The following is a 19,543-nucleotide window of genomic DNA, read 5'->3' as shown; positions in this document are numbered from 1 at the left end:
ATGAGAATGCTAGGAAATACCATTGAGAAAGGATGGGAGAAAATCCTCTACTTCCATTTTTAATATTTTCCATATCCCTTCCTTGTTTACCATATATCTGGAATGGAAACTTTTTCTAACTTAGCTCACTTAGCCGCAGGACCTCAATTTGAGTCAGCAGCTTGTCAATTAAAATAGTTGGTATTGTTTTGACTGATGTGAGAATATACAGCCTGTGCAGTGACAGCACCTATTAAATGACCAGAATGAGATGCACAGCTTTTGTTAGGTCTTCAATTCTTTTTATCACCCTGGGTCATTGTCACAAGGTAGCTGGTCCCTGCGGATAGACTGAGCCCAGCTCCCCTTGGACTGGAGCAGATGAGCCCAATCCAGTTCATTAAAGAAAACTTGAGCTACACCTGGGCCTATAAAGGGCTGCTAGTAGGCAACTGAGGGAAGGTAGGACTGAGACAGCTGAGCAAAACCATGCTAACTCCGGTGGTGGGTCCCTGGAGCAAGGGGGCCAGGGGCTGAAGGAAGCAACCCGGCGGCTGCGGCTTCAACGGGTCCATCTACACAGCAAAGAAAAACCCTCAGCTGGCCCATGCTAGCCGACTCAGGCTTGTGGGAGTCAGGCTGTGGAGTTGTTTTATTGCTATCTAGATCCCCAGGCCCATGCTCTAGGACCCTGTGGGGTGGGAGGGTCCCATTGTTCAGGCTTGCGACCGCGCAGAAGTCAACACAGCAATGAAACAGCCCTGCAAGCCTGAGTCCACTCGTATGGGCCAGCCATGGGTTTTTCTTTGTTGTGTAGGCATTCCCAAAAGGGGAGCAGAGCTGTTGAAGGAGGAAACTGCCAGGAACTTGAGTGCCAGAGACCCCTGGGATGGGTGGCTTAGAAGCCAGAGGGCCAGGTATTGATTTAAGATGGTCTTCTGTTTGTTTGGTAACCTTTGTTATAATAGAATTATAAACCTCCTTGACAGAGACTGGGCGTGGCAGTACACGCTTGGAGCTGGGGAGCAATAGTGTCCCCCGGTGACAATCATCCTTTACATTGTCTTCCAATCTGCTTGTCAGGAAAAGTCTCTTGGCTACTGAATTTACCTACATTTCAAAGACAAAGGATTAGATTATGCTGGCTTACTACAAAAGAAAGTTAGTTCTGATTAGGGATGTCTTTTTATTTGTCAGATGAAAAGGGGATGTTGCTTTCAGTTTTCCTTTCTTTTTGGCAGAGATTTATTGCTAAGCAAAATGCTGTTTTCCTGAAGTGGAATCTAAATTCCACTGAGGGGCCAGCTTCAAAAGATTCAAAGGTTCTGTTCAGAGAAAAATCCAAAATTTGGATGTGTAACCAAAGTTTATCCAAACACTGGAAGGTTCCCTAGCGATCCATCTCAGTCATGTGCCAACGGCCCTCAATATCTTCCTTCTGATATTCATCCACCAGTGACATTATTGCTAAACAAATTGGGCATTTTAGTCTCTTTGATAATAAAATGTACAACTATACTTTCTCCTTTTCTTAAAGAAAGGGCAGAATTAAAGGCTCTAGAGACCAGACCTAAGATACTGTTCAGGATGGCAAAATCTAACTTTTGACTACTTAAAGAGAACATACTACACTTGAGTTTAGAGGAAAAGAAAACAGAGAAACAGCTTTTTTCCCCCTTTTTTTGCTACCATATGTAATTAAAGATTCAATTTCTTGGCCACAAATAAGCAATTTTGTTTCTACTCAGAGAAGCCTTTGGGCCAAATTTTACAAAGCAGCAGCTAAATTAGCACAAACAGAACTGCACTTAGTTCTTTTTACACATGTAATTTTAGGCAAAGATTTTTTGCACGCTGATCCTGCTGGATACAAATGTGCAAACTGGGATACTAAATAGTTAATTGCTCTACTTGTGCAAGAAATATGGAGCTTTGAAGTGTGCAAAACAAAACACTGCAAGCTAAAATTTGGGTATGCAAATTCACATTCTCTGTGGAAGCCAATTTGAAAGTTTGCCCCTTTATGTGCAATTATTGTGCTACACCTATTAAAAAGTGAAAAGAGATGAGATTTAGTGAGTGTGATTATTCTTGCAAGCACTGAAAGATATTTACATTTCTCACGCTTCCAATTAAAAATATATGTATAGCCTCTTCAAAATTTGCTTTTCTCAATATGTTTTAAACTTTGGAATTCTCTTTATAAAATAAATTCAAATATTTTTATTATGGGGCAGATTCTCCGCTGATATAAACAGATGAAGCTCCATTTGTTTTAATATTGTGTTTTTGTAACCCAGTTCAAAGTTCATCTGCATTTCCTACTGTACATACACTTTCACATTAACACACCAGCCCAGATCCATTCAATTATTCAAAACAGACAGCACACCTAGTGAGACATACATATGTTTAATAAAGTACTATTAAATAATGATAATGAGCCGACTCCTGAGGTCCTGTCTCAGGCAAACTCCTCTTAAAGTCAATGGACTATTTACCTGACTAAGGGCTGAGTAACAACTAAGCAAAGATCTCAGGATTTGATCCAACAACGGTTACTGCGTCACTCTTGAAGATGCATTTACTAAAGCTGTATGTGTTTCATTGGTGGGAAGCCTACCTGTCTCCCAAATTAAATAAATTATACTCACATAGTCTTCTATAATCTCTTTGATGCCAGCAACGGTTAGAATAAATAGCAATGGCACCAAGGTGGTATATCTTCCTGTTGGAGAGACATCTGGAATTTGCTGTAAAGGACAAAATAAAACAGTTTTATGCAGCAAATCTATGATTTATATAAGGTAAAGTTTAGAATTTTATGAATGTATCAAGTGAGAAGTGGAACTAGAGCAGCAGCCATAAGGGATGGAACCTTAATCGTCTCAGCTGCACTCTGCCCTCTACCCCACGTATACTGGGGCTTATTCTGACATCATAAACTTTGAGACTATTCAAACAGATCCATTTTCATACCAATTAAAAACAACATGTCAGAGAAATGTTTCCTTCTTCCCCTCCCACCCAAGTGTACAAGTTTCCCCTAAAAATGTATTGGTCAGAGGTGCAGGATGGATCATAGTAAGTCCTGTATCACTGAGATATTTAAGATTCAGGACCAGAAAGGGAAGCTTTATAAACAGTAGAAAGCGGAGATTCCCAGCTTCTCAATGGTTTATACGCACTTGCTTACAGCTCTGAAAGGCCCTGAGATACCAGACCTTTAAATCATAGCATTATTTCGCAAAGGAAAGCTATCATAGGCCAATTTCAAATTTCTACAGTTCTTTTACTTATACATTTCTCTCTCCCTCCCAGGCCTAGACAGTTGAACTCATTCAGGTGGTGTAAATCAGCAAACCTGCATTTTCTTTATTTACACCAGATGAGTATCTGGCCCATAGTAACTAAGACAACCTGGCTTTACAAGCACATGTATGCAAAAAAGGAAGCTTTTTTAGGCTCTTTGGTTAGTTTAAAAGTAATTTATGGTGAAATTAGCAACAAGACTTCTTATTAAATTGGAATTTACTTTGCAAACAACTTTCAAAATCTCCAACTACCCTTTAATTTCCTGTTTAAAGTTATGTACTTCACATTGTGATAATGGTGACTACTTTATCAATTAATCTATTGAGACACACTTGATTTGTTTTTCTTTTAGTTACTTTGTAATTACATTTGAATTTCTTTTGAATCAAAGGTAAAACAATAAAACCGTACCTGCAGTAAGGCAATGAAGAGGAAGAAAGCATTGGCAGCTTTTCTAATCTGCTCATAGAGGAATCGAGGTAGAAATGTCACCACACTGTACTTGGCTGTACTGTAGATTAAAAAAAAAACTTGGTTAAAGTACAGTACTGTAAAAAAAAAACAAAAAAAACCTGCAGAAAAATGATGGTGCCTCAAGAGCTAGCAATGACTTCATTGTTCAAAGTTAATATAGGAAGTGGTGGGTAAACATTAAGGAGATGTATAATGTATAGAAATATATTGTACTTCTCCCTTCTGAGGGAGCGCATATTGGACCCTGAAGGCTCGCAGAAAGGCAGGATCTCTGATCATTACAACAAATATCATCTGATGATACAGTCAGAAGACAAAAATTATCTATTTAAAATATCTGTCCAAACTCCAATATTATGGGCAGTTCTCTCTAACACTTACATTTGTACTTCATTAGGAACCCAGTTCAGAAAACCACTTAAGCACATGCTTAAGTCCAATTAATACTACATTTGTTATTGTTATAGCCTAGAACTGTTATAACCAGGCTATAGGCTGGAAACTCCACAATGCCATTTTTTACAGTGTGATTTTTCCAAGTACAGCCACACTTTAAAGAATTAACAGCTATTGTAATTATGGAAATGGGTCACACAATTTACAATCTGCCTTTTATTTCGTAATCTGAGTCACTTCTTGGCTCAGAACTGACCTAGTATACTGAACTCAAAGCCCTCGTTGTGAGCACTAAGCTACCAAAAAAAAAAAAAAAAAAAGATAATTTCAGAATTAGCCTTGCTGATCATTCTGTGTAGTGATATCTTGAGGTAATTGCACCACAGGAAGAGTAATGCAAAAGGTGATATACATCTAGCCGTACAGACAGATTAGGAAGAAAACTCATTTCTCAGATAATTTGTGTCGTTTTCTCTACTAGCTGTATAATGGACAGCACAAGTAACAATAGATGTTGTGATACAAATGAAAACATGGTCAATTTCAGGAGAAAAGTCTATAAAGCTCAAGACATTATATTGTTCAGTTTTGTAATGAGCCATGTCCCCGTGACAACACAAACCTGGCTGATAGGTGACCAGTGCAAGCATAAACATGAGTACCAAATAGAATTCCTAGGTTCATGAACCTCTACAATGTATAGAGAACTGGAATGGAAATATGTTGGGCCAGATCCTGCAGTATGATGCTTTCACTTTGTGCTGCTCGGGCAGTGGAGGCTGGTTGTGTTCTGCCCATAAGTGGCCAGTGAAGATTTATCCTTTGAGAAGCGATTTCTCTGTTGGCATAAAGCTAATGAAATAGGTAGAGCTGGCTCCCATACCAGCCACCCCTTCACTCTACCTTAGCAGAGCTCTACTACACTCCACTGGAAGAAGATATCTAGTGGCATAAGCTAGAGTAGCACCTGGGCTACTCTAAGGAATGTCAGGGCCAGATTGGTGCTGAATGAGGGAGCTAGCTGTATCTGGCTCCCTAATGGCCACCTCCTTCCCCTCACAACAAGAAGACCCCGGATGCAGGGGAGAATTCAGCTCTTTGTTTTTAAGTAATAAATTGAGGTAGAGACCTCAATATTAATGCAAAAATTATATTAATACACTATTTTAATATTATGCAATTAAGCTTCCCTGTGCCTTTACTGAAGATTAGTATATATTTATCATTACTCTCATATATATGGTACTTGGAGAAAAGTACCTCACATATATATGTTTTTGTTTATTCAACTGGAGAAAACATTCAAGCTAAGGAGAGGAATTCCAAGGGCTTCTGCTTTCTGTCACCACAGAGACAAACAGACCAGAACACCTCCCTTTGTATAAAATACCAGTTTGGTACAAATGTAATCCTTGTCTCAAGAAAACACATCATACAAAAAACATTCACCTTTTAGGAAAAGACCTGATTTGTGAAAAGGAATGTAGGATTACGTTATCAAAGAATAAATCTAGGTGTAAAGTGGGCTTTTTCACCCTCCCAAGAAAAATTTCAGAGTAAACCCACACAAATAATTCTAGAAATATCCTTGTTGAATTTTATAATTACTCTAAAAACTTCATTCAAAAGCATCTAGGAAAAACATGTGTAGTTGGAAATGTTTTAAACCTTTGTTTATTTCTTCAGTTGTGAAACGGCAAATCATTTTGAATGGCATATTTGCAAGTATTTTAACTAAATGCAAAGCACTAAATTAATTTCCTAATATCATTGCTATGTAAATAGTAAAGTGCTCATGTACTAACAGACTCTAATGATCTTGCTAAACTAATTATTGATGTAAAAAGCTATTTAAGTATAGAATATTTATATTAGTGTAGGATTAATTAAATTGGCATGCTTAAATAGCTCCCTCACTCAACTCAAGATGACAAGAAAAATCATAAACTTAAACAACAAAAAACTTAAATAATTACTCAAGGAGGAGGTTTTTTTTTTTTAAATGGAGATATCCCATCTCCTAGAACTGGAAGGGACCTTGATAGGTCATCAAGTCCAGCCCCCTGCCTTCACTAGCAGGACCAAGTACTGATTTTGCCCCAGATCCCTAACTGGCACCCTCAAGGATTAAACTCACAACCCTGGGTTTAGCAGGCCAATGCTCAAACCACTGAGCTATCCCTCTATCAAGAATGATGGATTCTTAAACTAAAGAAGTTCTAAGAATTATTTAATTTTAAACTACTATTTTAAAAACTAAAAAGATTTGTAAAAAGAACAGGATTGTTTGGACTTTTTTCTTTAAAAAAATTCATTTCCTGTTGAACTCTAAATAAACTTAAAGACTATGTCAGACAATGGATTGAATAAAAATAAAATGTTAAACTCTAACTTTAAAAGGTTATCTGGAATTTTCCCAACACAAGAACACAGGCAGTTAGAAAGTGCAGCATATTCATTTAATGAAGAAGCTCCTACAGAAAACCCATAACCGTACTGAGCCCAGTGAAAGGATGATAGCAACCAACTTGGAATCTACACAAGCCTGAAAGAGGTATGTTTTCCTAAATCTTCATGAAAATAGAAAGAAGAAGGGTATAAAACTCCAAATGGAGCACCCTTCACACACACACACATCTCTGCTACCTTGCTTAAACAGCAAGCACTCCACAACTCATCCTGTCCATCTCTACAAGCAAGCTGCCACAGTCAGATAAGAAAAACAGAGAAGCCTCAAAAGGAAAGCAACCCAAGGAAAGCCTCCCCAGGACTTCAACACGTATTGGTGAGAGGAAGTTAACTAAGACACTGCCAACTGATTAAATTAAAACTCTTCTGAATATTTATTGGGATAAGGAAATGCTTTTGTAACTTAAAAATATTAACAGTTTCTCCTGTTAATCAGCAAATGGTTAGACCAAATACTCTTGAAGAGGTAACAGGGGCTAAACATTGGTAAACAAAAAAATAGTGGGATTTAATTGTATGTAAGTTTCTTAATATTCATAATTGTCCCATCTCAAAACTGTTCCTTAAATGGCTCCTTTTAAGTAACTGGTTTAAATATTTTCTTTGATTTCACAGGACTTAGTTAATATTACTTACTGTACTTTGCCCAATGATCAACTGTTTAGGTTATCAATGATATACCAAACAGGCCCCACCTGCTCTTAAATTCTTTTGTCCAATTATAAACAGTTTAAATATCTATGAGATACTAAGATGGGCTCACAATAAATTTGGAAAACAGTGAACTTTGGTCTTAACTTACCAAATGAAGAACACCCTTCAGACGCAGTCCACTGGCAAAGGCTTAATCTCTCCTAAAAGCTCTCCGCAGGGAAGCATACAGAAGAGATTGTAACTAAAGTAACCAGTTAATCACTTGTTTGTTTCAGAGTAGCAGCCGTGTTAGTCTGTATCCGCAAAAAGAACAGGAGTACTTGTGGCACCTTAGAGACTAACAAATTTATTAGAGCATAAGCTTTCATGGACTACAGCCCACTTCTTCGGATGCATACAGAGTGAAACATATATTGAGGAGATATATATACACACATACAGAGAGCATGAACAGGTGGGAGTTGTCTTACCAACTCTGAGAGGCCAATTAAGTAAGAGAAAAAAACTTTTGAAGTGATAATCAAGCTAGCCCAGTACAGACAGTTTGATAAGAAGTGTGAGCATACTTACAAGGGGAGATAGAGTCAATGTTTGTAATGGCTCAGCCATTCCCAGTCCTTATTCAAACCGGAGTTGATTGTATCTAGTTTGTATATCGATTCAGGCTGGTGTCTCTCCCTGCTCAGGGCTTTGGGGTCAACCCGCGAGTGGCCTGTGCAGCTCTGGTCTCCAAGTCCCGGCCTGATGGGGATTCCCTGATCCTTTGTTCCCACCTTCGGGACAGGAAGAAAACACCACACAGCTGATCTAGAAACCCCCCTCCGATCTGGCTGGGGGGGAGTCTCTCCAGTACCAGCCGCGTTTCGGCTCCGTTCCCCCCCCGGCCCTGCGAACATTTCCCCAGGCAGCGATATACTGCCTTGGCGTCTCTCCGGCACCCCCACTCACCGCCCGGCCGGCAGCAGCGCTCCGGACGCCTGGGTTCCGAGCCTGGCTCGCAGCGCCGTGAGGGGCGAGTCCCAGTCTGCAGCCAGCGGACCCAGGAAGGGCTCGCCCCGGCCGGCCGGGCGGTGAGTGGGGGCGCCGGAGAGACGCCGAGGCAGTATATCACTGCCTGGGGAAATGTTCGCAGGGCCGGGGGGGGAACGGAGCCGAAACGCGGCTGGTACTGGAGAGACTCCCCCCCAGCCAGATCGGAGGGGGGTTTCTAGATCAGCTGTGTGGTGTTTTCTTCCTGTCCCGAAGGTGGGAACAAAGGATCAGGGAATCCCCATCAGGCCGGGACTTGGAGACCAGAGCTGCACAGGCCACTCGCGGGTTGACCCCAAAGCCCTGAGCAGGGAGAGACACCAGCTTGAATCGATATACAAACTAGATACAATCAACTCCGGTTTGAATAAGGACTGGGAATGGCTGAGCCATTACAAACATTGAATCTTTCTCACACTTATCAAACTGTCTGTACTGGGCTAGCTTGATTATCACTTCAAAAGTTTTTTTTCTCTTACTTAATTGGCCTCTCAGAGTTGGTAAGACAACTCCCACCTGTTCATGCTCTCTGTATGTGTGTATATATATCTCCTCAATATATGTTTCATTCTATATGCATCCGAAGAAGTGGGCTGTAGCCCACGAAAGCTTATGCTCTAATAAATTTGTTAGTCTCTAAGGTGCCACAAGTACTCCTGTTCTTTTTTCACTTGTTTGTGTCATTTGTGGTTTTTTGTTTAATGTTTTCTTTTCCTTTCTTTAATAATAAAATAGCCCTGGTTAATAACTATGATTACTTTGCTTGGTTTTAATCCTGGCATCCCTGAAGGTATGTAAAAGAACCCCTGTTACTAACATAGTGGGAGTCACATCACCTGAAATAGTCTAATGAATAGCCTGTATCAATAATTCCATCTTTTTACTTTGGTTTTCCCTGATTTGGCAGCAAGAGAAACAAGTAGTAAGAGCTGGCCAGCCATTTCTTGTTTCTCTGGACTAAATATTTCTAGTAATTTTTACCATAAAATTACTTGGCATCCAACAATTTAAAATTACTCCCTTCTGCCCCACAAAATGTGTGTGTGTGTGTGTGTTCTCTTCCATACCAGCAGCTTTCACCATGACACAATTTCAGCTCTTTCCAGAGATGCTAGTATCATTCTTTGGGACAGTCTGCCCACAGCTGTACTAGTAATGCAGTACTCATAATGCAGCTGCCATCCCCTGGCCCCCTGAAGACTGAGACTATAATCTGTACAAGAGCCAACAGAGTATCTGGGACAAACAGATTATTTTTAACCAGGGGCAGCTCTATGTATTTTGCTGCCCCAAGCAGAGCAGTCAGACAGCCTTCGACGGCATGCCTGCGGGAGGTCTGCCGGTCCCGCGCCTTCAGCATACCCGTCGCCAAATTGCCGCCGAAACCGGCGGACCTCCCGCAGGTATGCCACCGAAGGCAGCCTGACTGCCGCCCTCACGGCAACCGGCAGGCCGCCCCCTGCGGCTTGCCGCCCCAGGCACGCACTTGGTGCGCTGTTGCCTGGAGCCGCCCCTGTTTTTAACTAGCTGTTTTCCCAGGGAACCAGCCTCTATAGCACTCTTAATCTAGAGGGGTTAGATTGTTTTCTCCAATCTCCTGCCTTAGTATCCACATCACAGGACCCAAGATACCACCACACCCGAGCTCCCCCACACACATAAGGAAGGTGCAGACTGTACCATGACAGTAAGCCCAGCCTTCTCTGTGGGATGCACCAAGTGAGCATTTCCAATCCTCCCCAAGAAGTCTTTTGGCCAATTTCACTGCACGACAGCACTGATATCCAAACTAACAACAAGGTTCAGAGTAAGACTGAGACATACACAATCAAATGTTCTTTTAAAATCCAAACACATTACACCTACCATGTGCCTTTGATTCACTAGTCTATGTCGCCATATTAAAACAGGTATTCACAAAAAAGTCTGCTTTTTCCATTTAATTAATTGCCATGCATAATGATTAACTAATAAAATATAAGTCTCATTACATACCCGATTCTGCAAATGCTTATGAACATGTTAACTTGACTTACAGAGTAAATGGGACTTCACATGTGAGAAAACTTAAGCATGATTAGCAATCTGTTATCCTTCTACTTTAACTGTCTTTTTTCCCAACTGTTAATGGGATTTTGCTGTATCTAAGTATGAATAACAAAATTATGAGAGGTACCAGCATATTTTGGTGCTTGGAGCCGATTCTATCCCACTGATGAAGATCTGCCATTCACTACAATGGCAGCAGGATCAGATCTTTAGTGAGGCACATAAAATTAGAACAAAGTTAAATAAAAAGTTAATTTTAAAATTGTGGCCTGTACACAATTATTAACACTGATATGGTGTAATTAATTTGTCATTTCATTTTTACAGCTCCATTTAACTTACTTTGTTTGTTTACTTTGTGTAACCAGAGCTTCTTGGTGTCGGGGTGTGTAGCCTACCTCACCCTCTCTCTAGAGAAGAGAACATTCTTTACAGTCATACCCAGCATTTAGATGTTATACTGCATACAGAGAGTCAGGGGGAAACCACACATTGTGTACTAAATGTGACACTTCAACACAATCACAAGCGATCACAAAATGTCATTGTATTTAATGAATCATGACAATTAACAGTATTTAGATTATTTTAATATATTCATGCTTTCAATATAATGAAGACATCCCTGACGATGTGGAATTTTCAATAAATTATTTCCCCCTAAGTTAATGTTACTTTAGTTGCCATCAACTGTGATTACTTGAAAGGATTCTCATCTAGTTTTCATTCACATTTCTATAGTCCCAAGTGTAGCACGATACTCTTGTAATGCAGACTGTAATTAAACACACAGATCTCTCTATGGTTTTCACATACTTTAAAACAGTGGGGAAAAATTAATTGTTTAACCAAGTTAACATTTTAGACCATTGCAGTCACTTCTGTAACAAAGAGATTCCCCAACCCCAAGTACTGTTTTATTTATAAGTACAGTAGAACCTCAGATTTACAGACACCGCAGGAATGGAGGTTGTCCGTAACTCTGAAATGTTCGTAACTCTGAATAAAGCACAGTTCAGGCTCCAGATCCAGTAGCTAATACTCCATGCCAGGTTTGAAGAGCAGTTGGGCTCTTTACTGAGTGCCCGACATGAGTTTGCAAGCTAATCCCCCTCCGGGCAGGTGGGGTGTGTGGATGTGTGTGAGAGAGAGAGAGCGCGCTGGCAGCCCCAGCGTCTTGTTGTAAGTGGCTGCCCAATGCGCAATGGTGGAGAGGTGGGGACAGGCAGCCCCGATGTCCCTCCCTTTAAGATATAATTCAGGTACAAGTATCAGGCGCTAGCAGTGTTAGTCTGTATCCACAAAAACAACGAGGAGTCCGGTGGCACCTTGAAGACTAACAGATTTATTTGGGCATAAGCTTTCATGGGTAAAGTGAGGAATACAGGCACAGTACATTATTTGTTTGTTTGTTTATTGGTTTGTTTATGGTCTGATTGGTTATTTCCGGTTTCACATGGTGTCTGGTTGACCCGCCAATCCGTAATTCTGGTGTCTGTATCTTTGATGTTCTATTGTATATTGTGATAAACCCAGGACAAACAGCTACCGGGGGGGTGTAGTAATTAGTCCCGGGGGTTAAAAGGCCTCTCCCTATCCACTGAGGAGAGAGAACCACGGGAAAATAAGGTTCAGCTGGAAAAGGGGTTACCAGGGAATTAATTAGGTTCAGCTGACTCCAACTGCTTGAGACCTTTTTAAACCCTCCCCTGCATGGAAGGAAGGTGTGTGAGAGAAGCAGGGAAGCTGCCAGTAGACTAGGTGCAGCAAGACACTGAACCCTTCCAGGAAGGCTGCACTCCCTCCCCAGAAGGGAAGGAAAACAAGCACAAGGGACTGACTAAGGAAAGGACTAACTGGACCCTGTGCTACCTATAAGGATTTGCCTTGCCCAAGCCTGTGTCTCCAAGGCTAAAAACGACTGAGCCTACTGAGAAGAAGGTACTTTGCCACAATATGTATGCATTGACAAATGACTGTTTTCTAAATATGCCTCAGGATCTTCAGAGAATGCTGGTACAAAATCATCTTGAATTCCATGTTTCTTTGTGCTCAAATAATACAAAGCATCTCACATACACACTTTCATAACACATGAACTCTAGGTGAAGAGGCATAACTAAAAAGGAAAAGCAAAGTTTTACTGTCATATTATTAATGGCTTGTATTAATCGTAGCATCTAGGGGCCCATTGTACAAACACAAAACCAAAAGACAATCCCTGGTCCCACAGACTCACAATCTAAGCATAAGACACGAGACCACAGATGGATACAGACAAGCTGAAGGGGGAGTACAAGGAAGCAATGGGACAATACTGGTCAGCATGATAGGCAGTAGTGTCACACACCAGCAGACTAGCCTAGCTAGTCAATTCATTAGGATTAAATCATTGAACAACAATATCATCACATAAAAAACTGCATTAAAACTCTGAAATATGCACAAGGTAACCACCACCACAACCCTGAAATATATTCCGCTGCCCCACTGTTTCTGAGCTCCAGCAGGCTTGAAATACAGTAGTCTTTTTCCAATTATTGTACAGTACTATGCCTCGTACAAAGATCATGCCATAAAGCTTCTCCCGAACGAACTTTCCACATTCCAAATCCCACTGGTTAAGCATCTTATTTCCCCCAATACCATATGATGTGTATCTAAGCTGACAGCAGAATGGTTCTATGCACAGAGGGGCAAATCCAACCTCCTACCCCTGCAGCCATGGAGGTCTCTCTGGAAGTAGGAACCATGGGGTTATGAGGAATAAGGAAGTATGTTGGATTTCAGAGGGGAGGGTTCTCATTTAAGGGGTTGCATACTGCCTGTATAGAGTGGGACCCAGCTCAGTGGTAACTCCCTGAACGGCAACCCTCAGGACGGAAGCTGTAATATAGGCAGGTCTCCCCCAAACAGAGGAGGAGGAGGAGGGAAGATTCTTCCTCTTTCCCCTGTGCAGCTATTTGGGCTTGGCATTCAGGATTTAATGTCTTTAAATCCAAGTTCATGGCATTTAGGACTCAGTTCTGCCACTCTTACCCATGCTATATAGGATTTTCTCACCCAATACTATTAATTTTTGGTATCTGGGAAAAGTTTAGAAAAAAAATCAGTGCAGAGTTATGTCTTCCCTTTGTAAGTGGCAAATCCTTGACTTCAATGGGACTACTTGGGTGAGTAAGACTGGCAGAATCCCAGTGTCACCAATTTGGTGACACTAAGGGGCAACCATTACGTTATTTAATACTACTTTTTGACCAGTAAACCCTCATACAGTGAAAATGAGGAATGCTGAGTATCCACATGACCCATTTCCCTAGATACTGCTCTGTCAGGGCCAGAGAGCCATATTCTGGGGTAATTTCATCAAATGGCATTAGTTCAGATTTACCCTGGGCCCATGATGTTATGAGAGAACACCAAAATTCATTTTTCTCCCCCACCCATCCTGATGTTTTCTGAATCTCAAGGTTTTTAAGTAGCTGCTGGGGAAACCTGTTGAAATTATGTCAGTAAAGCACAAGAAAGTAGACAGGAATTTTGTGGTTGAGGTTTTGCCATAAACACGCTGTTTAAATAATACAGATTCACATTTGCAAGGGCTAAGCTCTACCCTGACTTCAACCTGTGCAATTCCATTATCTTCAATGAAGTGCCCTGACATGTAAGTCAGAGCGGAATTTAAGAGTTGCAGTTCAACAGGGAAAAATCAAAGACCGTTTAAAAAAATACTAGCAGTAAGTCAGTGCCTGTACAAGATAAATTACTGTGTGGATCAGTGGTCAACAGCATTTAAACAGGTAGGTGTTCAAATATTCCACTGGAAGAGATCTGCCTCAACATCTGCTACATAATTTAGGACCAATTATGCTCTGAGCTATTCCACTGGAATTACTTTGGATATACTTCAGTGCAGCTGAAAACAGAGTATGGCCCATTGTCTCCACAACAATGCACTAAGATTTTCTAAAAGCAACTCCTATATAATTTCAACAAATTACTTTCATTCATTTAGTTCCACTCATTACCATGCTACTCTTAAGCACTAATGATGAGTCATCATTGTGATAATATTCATATAGATACTAGCAAACATTGTAACCTTTTTTTTTCCACGCAAGAATGATTCTTCATTTTCCAACCTCAGTATATTTTTTGTATAATTAAACAAATTTCTATTCCAGTATTTCCCACTACCTCTTCCCTCCCCACAAAATAAACATCCTGTGCTATGGTATTGCAAAACTTGGCTGCACTGAATTATCCTGCAAATGGCCAGGAAAGTTCCCAACAACAAAATAAGTGCATGGAGATTGCTCCTCACATTTCAGGCAGGTGGATCTGGAGGTAAAGAGGGTTTGTTTTTTAAAAACTAAACAATCATATTTACAATGGCAGGGACATCTGGGATCCATCTTTCTTCCTCACTGGTTAGAAGATTTTCATTTAAAATATGGGCTATTTGGAAATTCTGGACCTGAATGTTCTTTAAATTTGTCTCCTACAGTCTTCAGTGAGAGAAAATTAAATAAGAGCTATACTGGGACACTTGTGTTCATACCTACCCAGTGCTGATTAGCAGTCACATATCGACCTCTTGTCACATTCACCCCACTGCTGTCTATTCGATATTTCAGGATCCATTCTTGTATCTGAACATACTATTTGTATATTTTAAATATAATACTTTGTGCCCGTAAATTAAATCAGTACTGTGCTGCAGCAGTGGCAGGTCTCAGCACTGTCATTCAGAAGATCCGGATTTGATTCATGTTGGCCTCCCTCCAGTGTAAAATTAGAAGATCCAGTTTGTAGCCTCCAGGCTCAGTCCCCTTTGTTTCTAAAGTTAGGGTTACCATATCTAACAAATAAAAAAAGAGGACCCTCCACGGGCCCTGGCCCTGCCCATTTCCCCACCCCCAGCCCCAACTCCGCTCCCTCCTCCCTCCCACTCCCAGCCATGCGAAAAGGGCTGCCCGAGCGCTACCGGCTTCACGGTTTGCCGGGCAGCCCCCAGACCCTGCGCCCCCGGCCGGCGCTTCCCCAGCGCAGCTGGAGCCCGGGAGGGGAAGTGCCCGGCCGGCGGCTGGGGTCCGGAGGTAAGGGGGCTGCCTGAAGCCCATAGCGCTCGGGCAGCTCGGCTCTTAAACAGAGCCGAAGAGTCAGGGGAGGAGCAGAGCGCCGCGGGAGGGGAAGTGCCAGCCGGCATTTTCCCGGACATGTTCGGCTTTTTGGCAATTCCCCCCAGACGGGGGTTTGATTGCTGAAAAACCGGACGTATGGTAACCCTACTAAAGTCCAGTGTCAGAACAGCAGCTCCTGCACCATGGTACACAACCAGAAGCACTGGCAACATGCTTAATACTGGGCTTCCTCTCTCGTTAGGGGTTCTATTCTGAAAGGAGAACTTGGTACAAGTTCTTTATTCACTGAAGACTATGTAGAACAGACTTCCCCACTCTGCTCAACCAATACGCCTGTGTAGAACTGGAGAGACAGCTTCTAAGGCTGAGAGGATAATTCAGTCTCCATGCTCATTTAATCATTAGCCTCTTTGCTGAAATTTGGAATTGGACTGAGCCTGTCAACACATTCACACAGACCTACAGCTAGTCATGAGATAATGATATTAAGTAGCTACTAATTAGGGCTGGGTATAAACAAGTGACCCAGAGATGGGAAGCTTTGTATTCCATTAGCAGGCCTAAGGCACAGTCTTGGCAGGCACAAAATCTATGATTGTTTTGTTTTTTCAAATTGCGTCACAGATGGCTACCTCTGCTCCATGCTATTCCCCTAATGCCTTGTCTGACAATATGGTTATCATCTGAATTATGGTAGTTGCTTCTACAGGCCTAACAGATCAGGTCCTGGCTGTGCTAGATGCTGTACAAACACACAGTAAGAAAGAGCTCCTCCTCCAAAGAACTTACAGTCTAAACAGGCAATATAGGCATAGGATGGGAGGGGAAAGAGGCACAGAGAGGTGAAGTGACTTGCCCAACATCATACAACAGCTCCATGGCAGAGTTGGGAATAGAATGCAGGTCTGCTGAGCCCCCATCAAGTACTCTATCCACTGACCTGCACTGCCTCCCTGATTTGCAAACAAGGCAAGTCACATCGGGCTCTCATACATCCCTGTGCCAAAGAGAACAATGAGGCCATGCCAGAAACAGCAGCCCCTCATCCCTTCCCATTTCACCCCTTGTAACTACGGAGGAAAACTCCGTGGCAAAGCCTCAGCCTTGCCTATTACCAATCCCTTGAGCTCACTACTCCTATTCGCTGCTTTAGAATTCAAGCTATTTTTTAAGGGAGGAGAAAAGCGGAGGTTGCGGAATCACTAGAAAAACGAGTTCCTATTTTACTGATGGTAGCAAGGAATGATAAAGTAGCAAAAGTAATGAATCTAAAATGCTGGCTCCATATTTGAAATGTACTTTACTAAATGATGCCTCCACTATATATACAGTAAGAGCTTTAAAGAGCATACAAAGCAACTTGGGTGGGGGGAAAATCAATCAAATAGAATTTATAGTTAGGAGAGTACTTAGTATTACTGTTTTATCCTTAAATGGAACACAAACCTAAGCATGAAAGGTTTCATTTTAAGGCCATTTACGTGCATTGCCCAAATCATTATTTGGGGCAATGCTTATTTTGCATTTTCTTTATACCTGTCATGTTATTTTGCATTTGATATAGAGATTGGCCAAGGTAGCAATGAAGAAGGCATTGAAGTAAGAAGCACTCCAGAAACCAATCTTTGTTTGAAACGTCTGCATTCACATCAAGTCAGTCAGTTGCTAGTTGGTATTTTGGGGATGAGGACAAATTTAGTGGCCACAATTTGGAGAGACTAGTGGTAGGGAAAGGAGAGGAATGTGGGCTGGATTAGGAGGCTACAGTAACCAAGATGAGCAACGAGGGCTTAGACAATTTTTGTTGTTGTTGTTGTTGTGCATGCCAGACAAGCTTTTTTACAATTGGAACAGACAGGAACAGTCAGATTTTCAAAATGTTGTGGAGAAAGTATCAGCAAGATTCAGGGAACCTTCCTCTTCCAAGAAACGTTGAGAAAATTGTGGCTTGGCAGCTCTGGCATTATCTGGGGTCCTGGGATACTTTTGTAACCCACACACCTCCTGCGTGTGATGTTCTGTCCCATCTAGTGGCACCGAGACCACTTAGAAAGAGATTTATGAGTTTGCTCTACAGCCATAGCTAAATGCATGAGCATCTATTGCATGAACTAAAGGTCACATGGCCTTTAACTAAGGCTGTAGAGCAAACTCATTAGTCTCTGTCTCTCCCTAAGTGGTCTTGGTGTCACTAGATGGGACAGAGCACCATACCCAGGAGGTGTGTGGGTTACACTTTATTTCAGCTTCCCCATTTATATCAGCTGCTTAGAACCAGCACATTCTTCACAATCATTTCCCCTAAACAGCACTACTTCTGAACAGGAACCTCTACTACCCCGTTTCCTTACAACGGTTGACCCCTCATTTGAGAACCTCTCTCTCTGCTCTGGACACCGCTCCTGCATTTCTCTTTGTGGCCCAACCATCCCGAGTTTCATTCCCGGTGTTAACCTACTGAACTCAGTGGAGTTATTTATATCAGGTAATGAACTTATAACTGACAAGGTGTTAGAAGAAGAGACAGTGGAGAGCCTGATAGGAATGATTTGATCATAGGGAGAATTGCCTTTTGCAATATCTTGTACTATGATGACTCTGTGTTGTGATTTTCAGGGCTTGGCCCTATGAACCTAATTCAGGGGTGGGCAAACTACGGCCCAGGGGCTGCATCTGGCCCTTCAGACATTTTAATCCAGCCCTTGAGTCCCCACCGGGAGAGTGGGGTGTTCCGGGACTTGCCCGGCTCTGGCACTCCAGCCGGGGAGCGGGGTTGGGGGCTTGCCCTGGTCCGTGCGTGCCATGGCTCTGCACGGCTCCCGGAAGCAGCAGCATGTCCCCTCGCCGGCTCCTATGTGTAGGGGCAGTCAGGGGGCTCCGCTCCACAGGCTGCCACAGCCCCAAGCACCACCCCTGCAGCTCCCATTGGCTGGGAGCCACGGCCAATGGGAGCTGCAGGGGCAGTGCCTGCAGACGGGGCAGCGTGCAGAGCTGCCTGGCTGCACCTCCACCTAGGAGCCGGAGGGTGGACATGCCTCTGCTTCTGGGAGCTGCTTGAAGTATGCACCACCCAGAGCCTGCACCCCAACCGCCTCCCGTGTTCGAACCCCTGCCCCAGCCCTGATCCTCCTCCTGCCCTCCGAACCTCTTGGTCCCAGACTGGAGCACCCTCCTGCACCCCCAACCCCTCATCCCCAGCCCCACCCCAGAGCCCGCACCCTCAGCTGGTACCCTCACCTCGTCCTGCACCGCAGCCCCCAATTTCATGAGCATTCATGGCCTGCCATACAATTTCCATACCCAGATTTGGCCCTCGGGCCAAAAAGTTTGCCCACCCCTGGCCTAATCCCATACTCCTCATGCAAGAAAAATTCCCACTGAAATCAATAGGGGTTTTCTTCTGTAGGGAGTATGTAGTTAGGCTCCTTGTCCTAAGGATGCACAAGAACAAAGATATCTCAATTGTAGAATGAGCTAAACACACATTTTTTAAAGTAGCTCAGCGATAGGACAAGATCATTTTACAGAGTGCCCTCCCAAATATTCTGAAGCAACAGTCCAGAAAAGCCCAGAGCATGGTGCTGTCCATTTTCATGGAATTATAACTAAATATCATTAGTTACCAACAAAAAAATTATAGAGAGCTATGGTTAAAGGTGTGTTTCAATGGAATTCATCTAAAAACAACACTACACTTCAACAAAAATTTTACACCTTTAATAAACAAAACAAACATAAGCAAGTCTTGAAGTGAACAGATAAAGGATCCAGCTAGTTCCCTGCTACAATATGCTAATTTCCATCACTTACTACTATCCCACCCAACTTGCACCATTTGTCCCCTTTCATTGGTCCTTCAATAGAAATGTGCTGTTGAATGTATACTACTGATTTTATACATAGCTTATAAATAATATATTGTTTATTATATGTGTAGTAAAGATTTCAAAAATAATACAGTCCCAAAGCACACTAAGTTATGTCAGTTTTCCCTAAATTCTCATAGCATGATACAGATCATGAAGTGTGTTGAC

General features: G+C 42.2%; 1 protein-coding gene across 2 annotated transcripts in view; it reads right to left on the bottom strand.

Moving 5' to 3' along the window:
- ATP8A2 (ATPase phospholipid transporting 8A2) overlaps positions 1-19,543 on the bottom strand; it is a 633,600-nt gene that overhangs the window by 507,615 nt on the left and 106,442 nt on the right. For both annotated transcript variants that reach the window (XM_054015410.1, XM_054015411.1), the window contains exons 3-4: positions 3,706-3,805; positions 2,634-2,732 (exon numbers count right to left, since the gene is read on the bottom strand). In XM_054015410.1, coding sequence (XP_053871385.1) covers positions 2,634-2,732; positions 3,706-3,805 — 199 coding nt within the window. The remainder of the gene's footprint in view (positions 1-2,633; positions 2,733-3,705; positions 3,806-19,543) is intronic.

Source organism: Malaclemys terrapin, chromosome 1 (genome assembly GCF_027887155.1).
Source record: "Malaclemys terrapin pileata isolate rMalTer1 chromosome 1, rMalTer1.hap1, whole genome shotgun sequence".
In the NCBI taxonomy this organism is placed as follows: domain Eukaryota; kingdom Metazoa; phylum Chordata; order Testudines; family Emydidae; genus Malaclemys; species Malaclemys terrapin.
The sequence above is the reverse complement of the archived record's forward strand: the minus strand, read 5'-3'. Positions and strand labels throughout refer to the sequence as shown.